Raw genomic sequence first — 15,195 nt, forward strand, 5'->3', positions numbered from 1 at the left:
AATGGACTGTTGCAGTGGTGGCTGACATGAAGCCTGATTCTCTGCTATGACATGCAGACTAATTCTCTGCTGACATGAAGCCAGATTGTCTGTTACGGGACCTCTCTCCTCTGCCTGGGTGCTGGGCCTAAATTTATGACAATGGACTGTTGCAGTGGTGGCTGACGTGAAGCCTGATTCTCTGCTATGACATGCAGACTGATTCTCTGCTGACATGAAGCCAGATCGTCTGTTACGGGACCTCTCTGCTCTGCCTGTGTGCTAGGCCTAAATATATGCCAATGGACTGTTGCAGTGGTGGGTGACGTGAAGCCTCATTCTCTGCTATGACATGCAGACTGATTCTCTGCTGACATGAAGCCAGATTGTCTGTTACGGGACCTCTCTGCTCTGCCTGTGTGCTAGGCCTAAATATATGCCAATGGACTGTTGCAGTGGTGGGTGACGTGAAGCCTCATTCTCTGCTATGACATGCAGACTGATTCTCTGCTGTCATGAAGCCAGATTGTCTGTTACGGGACCTCTCTGCTCTGCCTGTGTGCTAGGCCTAAATATATGCCAATGGACTGTTGCAGTGGTGGGTGACGTGAAGCCTCATTCTCTGCTATGACATGCAGACTGATTCTCTGCTGACATGAAGCCAGATTGTCTGTTACGGGACCTCTCTGCTCTGCCTGTGTGCTAGGCCTAAATATATGCCAATGGACTGTTGCAGTGGTGGGTGACGTGAAGCCTCATTCTCTGCTATGACATGCAGACTGATTCTCTGCTGTCATGAAGCCAGATTGTCTGTTACGGGACCTCTCTGCTCTGCCTGTGTGCTAGGCCTAAATATATGCCAATGGACTGTTGCAGTGGTGGGTGACGTGAAGCCTCATTCTCTGCTATGACATGCAGACTAATTCTCTGCTGACATGAAGACAGATTCTCTGTTACGGGACCTCTCTCCTCTGCCTGTGTGTGTGCTGGGCCTAAATATATGCCAATGGACTGTTGCAGTGGTGGCTGACGTGAAGCCTCATTCTCTGCTATGACATGCAGACTGATTCTCTGCTGACATGAAGCCAGATTCTCTGTTACGGGACCTCTCTCCTCTGCCTGTGTGTGTGCTGGGCCTAAATATATGCCAATGGACTGTTGCAGTGGTGGCTGACGTGAAGCCTCATTCTCTGCTATGACATGCAGACTGATTCTCTGCTGACATGAAGCCAGATTCTCTGTTACGGGACCTCTCTCCTCTGCCTGTGTGCTAGGCCTAAATATATGCCAATGGACTGTTGCAGTGGTGGCTGACGTGAAGCCTCATTCTCTGCTATGACATGCAGACTAATTCTCTGCTGACATGAAGACAGATTCTCTGTTACGGGACCTCTCTCCTCTGCCTGGGTGCCGGGGCCTAAATATCTGAGAATGGACTGTTCCAGTGGTGGGTGACGGGAAGCCAGATTCTCTGCTATGGAACCTCTCTCCAATTGATTTTGGTTAATTTTTATTTATTTAATTTTTATTTTAATTAATTTCCCTATCCACATTTGTTTGCAGGGGATTTACCTACATGTTGCTGCCTTTTGCAGCCCTCTAGCCCTTTCCTGGGCTGTTTTACAGCCGTTTTAGTGCCGAAAAGTTCGGGTCCCCATTGACTTCAATGGGGTTCGGGTTCGGGACGAAGTTCGGATCGGGTTCGGATCCCGAACCCGAACATTTCCGGGATGTTCGGCCGAACTTCTCGAACCCGAACATCCAGGTGTTCGCTCAACTCTACTTAATAGTCGTTGTGTGGTGAAATGCTAAAATGTCAGCACTTTTTGTTGTGTATTAGTGGCAAAAGAAAAATATATTTGCCGTTCAGCGGTGCAGTTATATGTTCTAAAGCCATTTTTGTTGTGTATTAGTGAAAAAAGGAAAAATATATTTGCCATTCAGCGGAGCAGTTATATGTTCTTAAGCCATTTTTGTTGTGTATTAGTGGCAAAAGTAAAATATATTTGCTGTTCAGAGGTGCAGTCCCTTCTAAGTATAGTGGTGTTGGTACCCAGATGTAGGATTGCCAGAGTAGTGTAAGGGTTGCCTATAGTGTCCATTGGGTGTGGCTTTAGAACTTGTCACGCTGCTCCTACATGGATATCCTTGGATCCCAGACGTGGTTGTCCGAAGCAGTGAGAAAAGGGGTGTTGAACTTGGGTGATGAATCAGTGGAATAAATAGAGTCCAGACTTTGTATATATGTTGAGCTTTACTTGAATAAACTTGCATCAAGGAACAATCTTCCAAACTTTATCTTGGTCATCAGCAGGTTTTGGCATTGGTTTTGGCAGGCAAACACAATCATGCTACATCTGTACTCACTCAGCTCTGCTATGTTGGCTGGATTAAATAGGAACTTTTTCTCTTTTGCTCTCTGCTGTATCTTAGTTTTCTGTAGTCTGTCACTTATCTTTGTCTTGATCTGTCGTTCACTGTAATCCTAGGAACTTCTTCCTGGCTTCAAACTTACTTAGCTTGGCTTTAGGCAATGCAAGCCCAGTAAGGGCCATGCAACTATTTAGAACTCACAGGCAAGGCCTGTCCGGCAGGGGCGAGGCCTGCTTCCCAAAGGAGGGGAAGGCTAGACTGACTTTTGCAGGCTCGTGCAGGAAGGACGAGGGCCTGCTGCTTCCCCTTGCAGGGGGTGCGCTAGACTGAACTGCTAACTAAAACTGCTCCCTCACTAGAGAGGGCTGGAATGGAACAAGAAGGTTCCTCTCCAGGGAAACTAACTCTGCCACTGTTGACGCCATCTGCTGGTGAACCATGCACATTACATAAAAAAAAAAAACATTTGCAAGGGAATAGATATATACATTTTGCAGGACATGACACTAGATGTATAAAATGACACAGGATACACCATTAGAGATAGTGGGGGGGGGGTGTAAAAGGTAGTAATGCCACTCTGGGGTATTACACAGAGAAGTGCTAGGCCCTACACAGGGGAATGGCACAGGCCTTAATGTTTCTGGTGCAGGCAGAGGTCACAGCAGAGTAAGGGGCCGTGGCAGCAGGGGTCACTTCGAGAGGCCTGAGCTCCCAATGTCAGCTAGCAGTTGTGTCTTGACCAGCAACACAGTGGTTCTTGAATGGTTGATCTTCATCGCAAGTGACATCAGACACCCCCAGCCAAGAGTCAGTGGGTTCGTCAGACACAGCCCTTAGTTGGCATGGCCCGGGAGCAGGCCCTGTGCCCTCACCTGTCCTCAACATGCCTCTGTCCTTTTCTGTTTCCTCAGCCAAAGAAGTATTGTATGCTGTGGGCTCAGCTCCACTATACAGTGAGGACGAGCTACTAGAAGACAGCTACTGGCAAGCCAAGATGTGGAGGAGTCATCCGCCGCTTCCTCCACTAGACAGGCTAGTAGTGATTAGTAGAGTGGCGTGGGAGCTGGTGTGGCAAGCGCTCAGGTTCCTGACCCAGAGACGGTTGAGGAGGATATCGGTGACGTGCAGACAGTACTCAATGATGATGATGTAGCTGATCGCTCTTGGGAGCCGGGTAAATTAGGGGCTTCATCATCATCGGGAGAAGAGTGTGGTAGCTTGCCCGTGAGGCAGCAGCGGAGGCAGTAAGTCGCTAGCGTGGCCGGGAGCCAGCAGGGTGGCAGCAGTGAGTGGTCGGGAGCTAAACGTGCCCGGGTAGACCACCCACTTCCCAAGAGCCTACCTACCCGGGAAGTAGCGGTGCATGGGTTCATGGAGGCAGCGGCTGTAGCAGTCAGTCAGTGCATGTTGTTGGGGGTAAAATCACCTACTCGGCGGTGTATCAGTTTTTGGTTAAGCCGCCGGAGGAAGTGAAGATGGCCACATGTAGAATTTGTGGGCAGAAGGTGAAGCGTGGCCAGGGTGTCAATGTTCGCACCAAGGCCCTGTGTCAACATATGCAGCATCACCATAAAGTGGCCTGGGAGAACCGTGTCGCCGATGTGTTGGTCCAGCCTGCCGCAGCAACCGCTGCATCACCCTGTGCCACGCAGCCAATTTCAGGCAGTCAAGGCTCCACCACCTCAGTCTGTCATTCCCATCATCTGCTGGTCCTGATGCTCCTGTTCATCGCCCTCCTACTCCTTATCAGTCATTCCGTCAGCAATCCATCACCAAAGCCATTGCCAAGAGACAAACAGTATGCGTGCACTCATCCAACGGCACAGAAGCTGAACGTGCCTCTGTCCAAATTGCTGGTGTTGCAGTCCCTCACATTCCAACTTAGCCACACCGTCAACATGGCCAGGTGATGCTGCTTCCTCCTCCACGTTCTCACGCCGTTGGCCCTGTGACAATGTCCGCCTCTGCCTCATTATCCTCCACCGTGTTCTCAGCCTCCACTGCAGGGTCAATTCACAGTGCCCCTTCAGCATACCACATGTGCGGTGTCACGCTGTTCTGCACCTGGTTTTCCTGGGTGAACTGACTCACACAGGGTAGGAACTGCTCTGTGTCCTTCATCAAGAAATTGAATCCTGGCTTTCTCTGCGACAACTAATCGGAACCATGTTGACCGGCAATGGGAAGAACATTGTTTCGGTGCTGCGTAAAGGAGGAATCAGGAGATAATTTGGTAGGAAAAAATACTACATGCACGCAAACTGATGCTTAAAAAAGTCAGCTCCTTTAATTTTCGTTTTTCTGTTCTTCTGACAGATTGGAAAAATTGAAAGCTCAGCTCAGATGCAATTTGTTTTAGGAGCATAACTAAAAATTTTAAGGGCCAAGAATGGGTCTCTAGTAGCTAAGTTCACATATGCGTTAGGAATTCCATTAGGGAACTCTGTGGTAGATTCCATTTTATATATCTAGAATGCAAAGGGCTTACATAGCCAAGCCAGGGATGGGTCTCCAGTGGCTAAATTCATAACTGCATTGGAAGTTCCTTTAGGCACTTCTACGGTAGATTCAGTCCTTAATATCTAGCTTTCAAAGGGCATCATAGCCAAGACAAGGATGGGCCTCCGGTAGGTTCACATCTGCTTTGGAAGTTCTGTTAGTGATCTTTATGGCAAATTTCATCTTCAACATCTAGATTTCAAAGAGTGTCATAGCCAAGTCAGGTATAGATCTTCAGCGGCTAGGTTCAGAACTGCATTTGAAATTTTATTAGGGACCTCTATGGCAGATTCTATATTAAAGGGTTGACCACTTTTCCCTTACTGTTGACCAATGTGTATGTAAGATGACTACATGGCAATTGCTATTATGGCCTTTGTTGGTGTTCTGTGCTGTTTTTTATATTTCATAATCCATATCCACTTGTTGGACAAGTCTTCTGTGCTGTCCACCTGGAGGTCCTGTCCATGAGATGGCCACTCATGGAAGATCATGTGGCCAGACACATCCCTCAATCTCCTCAATTTAAACACACTACATCTGCACCAAACAGTGCAAGGGAAGATGGTAGGTGCAATGTATATGAATTTAGGAGGCTGAGTGATTTGCCTGGTCGCATAACCCTCCATGAACAGCCATTTTATGGACAGGACCTCTGTGTGGACAAGACAAAAGACTTGGTTAACATGGAGATATACCATATGAAATATAGAAAATGGTACAGAAATTAAACAAATAATATATTAGTCATTGCAACATAGTCATCTTATGTTCATCAACAGTAACCAGAAAGTGGCCAACCCTTTTAAATATCTAGATTTTAAAGGGCATCATAGCCAAGACAGGGGTGGGCCTCTAGTGGCTAGGTTCACCTCTGCACTCAAAGTTCTGCCTCTAGAGCAGATTCCATCATAAATGCCCCAAAAATAGCACAACATTTCTGTTAGTAGTGTATGTTTATTCATTGCTCATTGTCTTGAGGCACCCAAAAGCTGAATATGGATTTCCTCTTTTCTTTTCTGTTGGCTTCAGGTTTCTACACAGATCAGAGTTCTGTCCATGTAATGCCACATTTCCATGTTGGATAACAGAATTCTACCAGCTTCTGCAAGGGCTTGAGGCAATGTCAAAAATGATTAAGAGAATTAGTGTGTGGGCTAATTACCTTGTGACAGCTCTTTTCGACTTGTGTTCTGGAAGAGAAACTGACCTCCTGTCCCTTTTTTGGGATAACTTTATTCAGATGAAATGTATCGTTCTCTGGAAACTAATATATAACCATGTGTCCTGTAATGAAAACATCACTAAATATAATAAAATACATTAAATACATCTAGGATCTTATAAAGTGACCCACTTGAATGTGAACAGGTTTTCGTATTAATATGGAATATTACTGCAGAGGCTGGAGATAAAATAGGGCCAACCATCCCAATACACACCCCAGAGGCGGACTTAGCAGAAGGAGCTTGAATTTACAGTGCCACACACACATCTAGTGGTTTCCATTAGCACATGAATCAAATTGATGGCAAACTATTAGTTTATGATAAAAATTTCATTTCCCCACTCCAGATTTTTGACTGTGAACTACATGGCCACACACTAGGTGAATTTCAAACTAGACAATTTTGGCAACATCTGCCACCAATGTAATGAGCATTATGTTTCCAGACTCCCCACTAACCCCATGTGTTCTCTCCCCTGACCCCAGATGTTGGTAGAAGGAGTGGTCAAGCATGTTTCAACATGACCAATCCATTTGTTCTGAAGAGAAATACGCTACTGCTAGAGGTGTCTTCTCTCTATTGCAAGCATATACATTATGATTGAGGTTGGGAGAAATAACTATTACTGGTGTATGGAAATACCATCACTGGAGATAAGAGAGCAGCTACTCGGAGCAGCTGTTCAGGTATGAGATGTCCGTTCCTGTCAGTCAAACATCAAGGAGAGCGTGCTCAGTCCAATCTTGCAATACTGTCTCAAAGAACCATGAACCTCATACTCGTCCATCAAATACTTACAGAATTTCATTATAAAGTACTATTTATTTAAGGATTCTAGAGGAATAACTTTGGAATCTGAAAAATAAGGTAATTCTGGTAAACATGAATACCAAAAACTATGGACATCTCAGGGAGAATATTTCCAGTGAGCCCCTGAGCAGCCAGTTCAGAGGATGGGAGTGATACTGGCCCTGATGAGATGCTATGTTACTGTGTAATTCCTAGGGTCATCTCTCCCTGGTTTGGTGCAGTCAAAATGTAGTTTGAAGAATCAGACCCGAAGTAAACATACAACAGTCTTTCTTTACTGAGTGCAAAATATAATTTGTGGCACATCCAGCAGCAGTAACTATACTTTGCAGTTTCTCTGGTACCAGTTACAGGGGAATGGTGGCTGGTTGGATGGCAATAGGTTACAACTAGCAAGCACTTGTGGATTTAGGTACCCACTGTAGCACAAGCCTAATGTTAGTCTGGCTTAGCGATGGTTTAGGTAGGTGGTGGTGTCTGAGCTGTTGTCCCTAACCTTGCAGCAGTGTCTGTAAAGCTTTTTCTAGCTAATCACTCTGCTATCTTTGCAATCAAGTGCTTTGTTGAGGCATAATTAAGTTGTTCTCAAAGGAGAAGAATACCTAGTTCCTCAGTTTCCCTCACAGGGGAATAACATTGGGTTCTTGGGAATAGGAGCTCTGACATGTGCTTCCTCACTCCCCCACCACCTTCCCTTTCCTCTCTCTCTCTCTAGCTAGACTGGAATTCCCCTTCCTGGCAGGAGGTACCAGTAGTGGGGAGTTCCAGGACGGGAGCAACAAGGTCATTAGCCCTTTTCCTGCCAACAATTGCCAACCATAACCTCCTCTGCTGGAATAAATTGCATACCATCACATTATATTACATAACATTAAATATAAAATATTAAAAGATTGCAGATACCCCCAGGTTTGGGACACTACATACCTATGACCTACTGCTCCCTACTGGAGATGTCCAGTAGCTATGGAATTCTCATATTATTCTTTATTTAAGTTATCTTGCAGTTCACATCATTAAATAATATTCTAAAAGTCATTAAGAAAATAGCAGTTTCAACTTTTCATTTTTGTCTTTTTGGAAAATGCAGCATTCATAATTTTGAACTGACAGACATAAAGAGAACCCCAGTGGGTTGATTTATGTTTTAGAATATGTACATTACAATTAAGCAGGGGCGTAGCTATAGGGGGTGCAGAGGTAGCAATCGCTACCAGGCGCAGGAGCCTGAGGGGGCCCAAAGACCCTTGTGCCACATAAGAAGACACTAGTATTATAGAAAGTGCATGCTATTCAAGTTGCACCTTTGGCTGGAGGGAAATGGGTAATGTGAAGAATTTGTACAGGGAGGTGCCGTTTTAAAGTTTGCCTTAGGCAGCACAAAGGCAATGTGCTTCCCTGCCCCTGGCCATAAAGCACTGAAGGAAGGGGGGCCCAAGCTGAACTCTTGCACCAGGGCCCATGAGTATTTAGCTATGCCCCTGCAATTAAGGTTATTCCTTAATAGTTCTTGGACCTTCTGTGAAGGTGACCTTCCACTTGACCACAGACCATGTATGTTGTGCAACTGTTTATTAAATGTGTACGGACTAATATTCATTTTAGGCAAATATGTATAGCATACATGACTAAAGCAATGAAAGCATTGAGAGTGATGGTAAATTGAGAGGAGGGTAAATATTCCGTCTTTCTAAGAACACTGGAAGAAATATAAAAGTTAGAAATTCAACCTTGTTACCATAAGTCGATAGAAGTCTATGATAAGAAGAAGTATTTGATACTTCTTATACAGCAGGTCATTTGGAGACAAATGGTCCTGTTAAGAGTTCTATGCAAGCAAGCGTAAATGATGAAGGAAGATGGCTGCAATCATTGTATGCCTTTAGGATTAGTGTACAGAGGGTTGTACATGTGCTGCTTATGAACCATTTCTGTGCTCATGGCGTGTCACCTGCTGGAGGGCTCCCCCCATTATAAACACAAGTTCAGGTGCATGGGGAGACCTCAAGGAAGAACAGCTGATGCCACAGATGGCAGATCACTTATTTGGCAAGATTTGAAGTGTGCAAATCAATTCCTTTAATTACTTGTCAGGTTCATTTCTAATAGGAGAGTTAAAGATCTTGAAAGAAAGAGAGCAAAAATAATGAAAAGCAGAACAGAGGAGCCAAACAAATATAGATTATATTGAACATTATGGAAATACTTAGTTATGGGTACCAGGAGTAGAAATGCAGTAATGCAGCTCTTTGTCTCTTCCATTTGGATACATTTGAATCTGTATTTGCACTGTTGGGAATTTAGCGCAAGTGCAGTGAATTTGAATGGCGAAGGCTGAGTGATGTCTGGTCACATGATCCTCTATTAGCAGCCCTATTCTGAACAGGACCTCTACGCGGACATCACAGAAGAGTGGCCCAACAAGGAGACATACAGTAGCTTATAAAATATAGCAAATAGAACAGAACAGAACGTCAAAAGAGACTATACTACAAAGTGCCCTATAGTCATTTTACATATACAGTACATAGGCGAACATTGGCCAGAAAAAAGTTTAAATTTTTTAATTCGGCACATGTTTTGGAAACAACACAAATAGCAGCATGAATGTCTTATGCTTGCTTCTCCCTTGTTTATTGCAATCATTTTTACTGACAGCCTAGCACTCCAGTCTCATCCATCAATGGCCTCCATTGACTAACAATGCACAAGGCACTGTGCTAGTCTCTAATGCTGTGTGCTATGTTAGTCAATAAAGGCTGCTGCTGAACGGGGCAAAAAAAAAGGGCTGAGCCACTTCATCTCCTGTCAACTCTTCTCTGCCTTCTTTAAAGACTGCATAGTCAGCACCTCATAGTTATTGGCTAACCATGCAACCACCCAAAAGAGCTGAGCATAGCCCATGGTATGAAGTGGCATGCGACTGTACTTTGCTGGACCGGCTGGCATTTTGTTCTTATAATCAGTAGGGATCACAGTGGTTGGACCTCCACTGATCGGACATTGTTGACATATATCTGGGATACTGTCTCTCTTGATACAAATCCTTTAGTACAATTGTACAGTTAATTTAAGGAAACATTTTAATCACTGAATAACTAAAGTGCATCCGGAACCTATATCCATGACGATGCTGGCAAAATTAGCAGTATAATGAGCACATTTCTCTCCCTTTCTCTCTCTTCCTTGATGTCTGTACCTCTCTCTCTTTCTCCCTATCTCTCTCTCTTTGGAGGAATTCTACACAAACGAATTGGAAAAAATTCTGCTTTTACCAAATTAGATTTTTTTCAAAAATTCTGGTTAAATTTTGATTCTAGCAAATCGATTAACTAATCTTTAGAACATTAGTTCAGAAAAATTATTGATAGATGAATATTGAATGTGGTGAGACCTATGGTTGCATTAGTCAAAAACAATAAATCATAAAGAGAAAGCAGTATGCCCTCATGACTTATAATTCTTGCCACACTGTGATGCGGGAGTCGAGTAGGCCAAAATGTGGTTGGTTTTATTCCTCTTCCCAATCACGTATGACACCCTGATGATCTCTGCAGCACAAAAAAGGTTAATCACTTTGACCCAAGGCTTAGTTCTTACCAGGCAGAAATGTTTGAAGTTTCCCCCGGGGGAAAGGATAAGGAATAACATTAGCCAGTCTACAGTACTGGGCTTGGCAACATGCGTCTGGGTCAATGGAACATTTCCTTTACTCACAAGTAGAGCAGGATTAACAAAGCCATGTTATCAGGGCAGATAGATATAAATTGGTCCTGACACTGATGGAAAATAACAGATGATGCAATTGAGTATAGAGCAGACTTTGGGTACTGCAGCATCTTGATATGTGTCAACACACTAGACTAGAATTTCTTTGTAAACTAAGCACAGATTAATTATTTAAATGTATCGATTTATGTCCTATTCTTTATTTATATACCACCAACATATTCCATAAAGAATGCATACACAGCTAGCTATGTGCAAATCCCATCAATATAGCAGCCTATATAACTATTAGTGTGCCAATAAAAACTGAATGTCCTGTAGACTCAGGTTTTGACTGAACATTCAAAGAATGCTAGATTACAGCATATATTTTTTCATATTTACCCAATGAATAAAAAATGCAAAAAAAGGTATAACTGTTATAAACAAATTTTTCTGCAGGAAACAAATTGTGGCAGTAGCCTCTGAATGGGTTTTAAAAATAATTAATGAATGCATACTCACCAATTCCCCACCAATGCTGCTTAGGTCTCCGCTGGCTTTTACTTCCTGACCCCATCTCTAGACATCAATCCCTAGAAAATGTGCCACTGCCAATCACTGTCCACAGGGGTAGCCTTAGTTGGCCAGTGATTGGTCCTGTATATCGAGACAGGACCAGTCAGTAGAGACTAAGAGGGACTTAGGCAGTGTCTGAGTTAAACTGGTGGGGTAATGGTGAGGTATCAGCTCTTTAGTTTTCTAAAACTCTGAATCTCCTTCCATCCTCCCTTACCCCTGGGCAAGGCTATCATTAGTACCAGAAAACAACTGGGCAGATGCCGGAGCCCAATGAGTTTTGGTGGACCATGACACTCTGGGAAATATGCTTGACACTTATAAAGTCTGATGGACATAGGATTACAGTTTAACCAATTAACTGGGGCTTCTAGTTAGTGGCTAAAAGATATAATTTTTCAAGAAGTATTTAGTAAAGAGAAATTAATTTGATGCAATACTATTTTGATGATTTTTAGTTTTAGTTAAAAAAATCGTGTGGCTATTTGTAAAGGGCTTGTCATGCCAATCCTATATCCTGTTGTGAATTTATTGTCTGTTGCCTCTTCAGGAAGTTTATTCTTACACTTTTTTTTCCTCTTGCAGTGTGTGCAGGAACAGAGAACAAGCTGAGCTCTCTCTCTGATCCAGACCAACAGTACAAGTCCCTGCGCAAGTATTATGAGAACTGTGAAGTGGTAATGGGGAATCTGGAGATCACCAGCATTGAGCATGGGCACAACCTCAGCTTCCTGCGGGTAATTTTAAGATGTTTCTTTTTTAGTCCTTTATGGGACCTGTAATTTATAATCTGTTGATAGATTGTAATCTGTTATTCTTAAGAGCTATAGACACCTTGGAGGAATTTTTCATTTAACTGCATATACGGTATGGTTTGCGAAAAGCATTTTTGCTATTTGGGTTTATTAATAAAAGTTTACTGTCTTTTTCAGCTTCTATGTATCTCAGTACATAGCAAGCTGCAGAATGACATTCACAGTGAAATCCATTAGGGTGCTTGTCTGATGGTACATTTTCCATCCCCTCTCTCACCTCTCCTGAACGATGTTCTCAGGTGTCTTACAGTATGACCAGATCAATGCATAACTACTACAGAAATGCTTTTCAGCCAAAAAATAAATGCTCTTAATTAAAAATGCATCTATTGCCCATGGTGGTGATCATACTTACCTTGTCCCTGCCGCTAGGCTCTGTGTCTGTTGCTTCCAGGCCTGCCTTTCCTCCACCTGCAGCTCTGAAAACATCTATCGACCAGGGACATGTGACCACTGCAGCCAATCACAAGCCACAGCAGTGACCTGCTCACATGACCATACACCTTCCACAGGTGTCCTTTTGGCCTCCAGCTATTTGTCTTGATCCCTCCCATGAAATGAAGCAGGTGTTAGTTTGTTGTTTTTTGCATTAGCACACAAGATTATCACGCTGCCTTTGTTCAACAATGTGCAAAGCTTCTAATGCTTAAAGTTGTTATTGAATTACACTTTTGGACTAACACGCTACATTGTCGTGTTAACACGTTAACCCACTGATGTTTGCACTTCCTAGATCTGTGCATATACACTTGGATTCACTTAGAATGTATGTGTTTCACACAGAGAGGTGGGTAGATCACTCTTAGACACCGCTGCCAATGACTTATCTCTTGTGAGAACAAAGGATAACTATCTCTCCTTGGAGTTATCGTCGTGAAGAGACTTATAGGCCATAAATCCTCCTCTGAAATTCTAGGAAAAAAGAGATGCAAATGATCTCTTAACAAGCTCTGCCTCTAATGCCACCAGATGTACGGCATCTATCCTATAAGTCAATGTTCACCCCTTTAAATAGGCATTGAGACATGACTTAGATAATAAATAAGGCAGCACCTAATCTGCAGACAGTTGTCTCGGAGTGATTGCCCCTCATCAGTGCAGAGCAGAGAGTACAGGCTTAACTGGGTGAGAGAAAGGGTCGAACATTGACTTATAGGATAGCTGCCTTACATCTGGTGGCATTAGAGGCAGAGCTTGTTAAGAGATCATTTGCATCCCTTTCTTCTCAGAATTCCAGAAGAGCATGTATGGCCTATAAGTCTCCTCACACTGATTAAGGCACTCTCTCTGCAAGGAAAGATAGTACCCCCCAAAATTCTGACAGGCCTCTCACCTAGTTAACCAAGTACTCTCTGCTCTGCACTGATGAGGAACAATCACCCCGAAACAGCTGTCTGCAGATGAGGTGCTGGCTTATTTAATATCTGAGTTATATCTCAAGGACTATTTAAAGGGTCCAACATTGATAGCTGCTTACATCTGGTGGCATAAGAGGCAGAGCTTGTTAAGAACTCACCTGCACTCCTTTCTTTCTAACAAAGGATAAGGCATGCTGATTTAATTCAGCATACCCAATCTTTCTTTCCCCCAAAATTATCTGTTGCAGAGAGTCAGGACTTCACCAAACACATCAGATAGTCAGCCAGGGGGTTCTACTGACTTTGCTTGTATGTGTACGGGCACATTTATGATCAACACAGATAAGTTATGTGAAATCTATATCCCCATAAAGTATTCTCTCCTTACCTTTATCCTATTGTTTCCTATCTGTTACATACTGTAGAATAATTTTTTACAAAACAAAATACATTATTTGCATATACAAGGGCCTTTGAAGCTTAGATTTCAGGAGCTGTTTGTTAGGCTTTTCAAAGTGCCAAGCTGATTTTGCTGTTTCTTTGGCATAGGGTAATTACTTTGGGCATTGATTCCTAAAACGTAAAATTACTTTTGACCTGTATTTCACATATTTTTAGCTATGTGTCAGGAATCTGCCATTCAATTGAAAATTTGAAGTATATTGACCACCGGAGCAGTGTTTATGCTAGAGATGCATTTTATTGATTCAAATTTGGCAAAAGGCATTGCAAAGAATGTTAGAAGGCAAGCTGCCGCACACAACTCATAGGTGAACAAACATAGCTGCATGGAAGATAAGGCATGACTTCATATATTGTGCCATAAATATCTTATACGTGATAACTTCTTTCTTTATGCCCTGTTGGGGCATATTAATATCAGAGTGGGTTTTATTACTCGGGATCCACTATCTATGAGCCAAAGCAGAAAGCCACTGAAAGCAGACGCCGTTCTGGCAGACCTGACCTATCCCTGTTGGCCAATCATTCGAAAAGTAGCATAGTATCAGCTTGCTAATTTCATCGAATGATCACAATGTTTTACATCCTCCTATCATTTTTAAGATAATCGAGGACAAAACATAATCCTTGTAGTGTAGACAAATGGTTCTGTGAAGTATGAAGGAAGAGCGGCTTTCCATGGCTTCCTTAGCGTGATGTTTTGGCAGCTGATAAGAAACGCAGAATTTGAGGTGGAAGAGGGATAGATACAAGCAGAACCTGTCAGCCGCTGACATGAGCCATGTGCCCGCAGCTTGTGACCCAGGGGAGAGAGGCGACTGGGGGAGATACTGTCAGTCTGCTGCATGACATGTGAGCTACACTTCATCCACATGAACAGTAGGCTGCTATTTTACCTCCTATAGACATCTGTCAGTTAACTCCTAGTGAACAAGGACGTAGCGTCGTAAACACCGTAGACAGACGTTACCCAAGTCAGGCAGACCCAGGATCATCTGTGAGCAATAAATGTGCCTTTTTCATTGAGATTTCTGCCTAATTATGGATGAAATGAAACTACAAAAGTCATTACACATATCATTTAAGCGGAGTCTAAATCACGCCAACTTTCCCAGAGGTAAAAGGTAGCGGCTCACGCGTTGTTCCAACCTAATAAATCCATTTTTCATTTAAATGTCTCAGCCTCTAGAGACGGTGATTCTATTCTCTGCTGCTCAGCAATCCCCTGCTTAAAACTTCGTAGTGCTTGATTGCATTGTAATCAGCAAACAACATAATGATCTCCAGAATAAAACGTGTTAACAAAAATAACAAGGGATTGCTTTTAGATTGACTACTTTCCGTAGTATTGCAGTGTCTAAGAACGCTTCCTGCAAAAGG

The 15,195-nt window shown here is 43.2% G+C and overlaps 1 protein-coding gene across 2 annotated transcripts in view; it reads left to right on the forward strand.

The window, feature by feature from the left end:
- The window catches only part of ERBB4 (erb-b2 receptor tyrosine kinase 4), a 1,102,749-nt gene that overhangs the window by 434,319 nt on the left and 653,235 nt on the right, over nt 1–15,195 (forward strand). For both annotated transcript variants that reach the window (XM_044302570.1, XM_044302571.1), the window contains exon 2: nt 11,766–11,917. In XM_044302570.1, the coding sequence (XP_044158505.1) occupies nt 11,766–11,917 (152 nt within the window). The remainder of the gene's footprint in view (nt 1–11,765; nt 11,918–15,195) is intronic.

The sequence above is a fragment of the Bufo gargarizans genome, chromosome 8, assembly GCF_014858855.1.
Source record: "Bufo gargarizans isolate SCDJY-AF-19 chromosome 8, ASM1485885v1, whole genome shotgun sequence".
In the NCBI taxonomy this organism is placed as follows: Eukaryota; Metazoa; Chordata; class Amphibia; order Anura; family Bufonidae; genus Bufo; species Bufo gargarizans.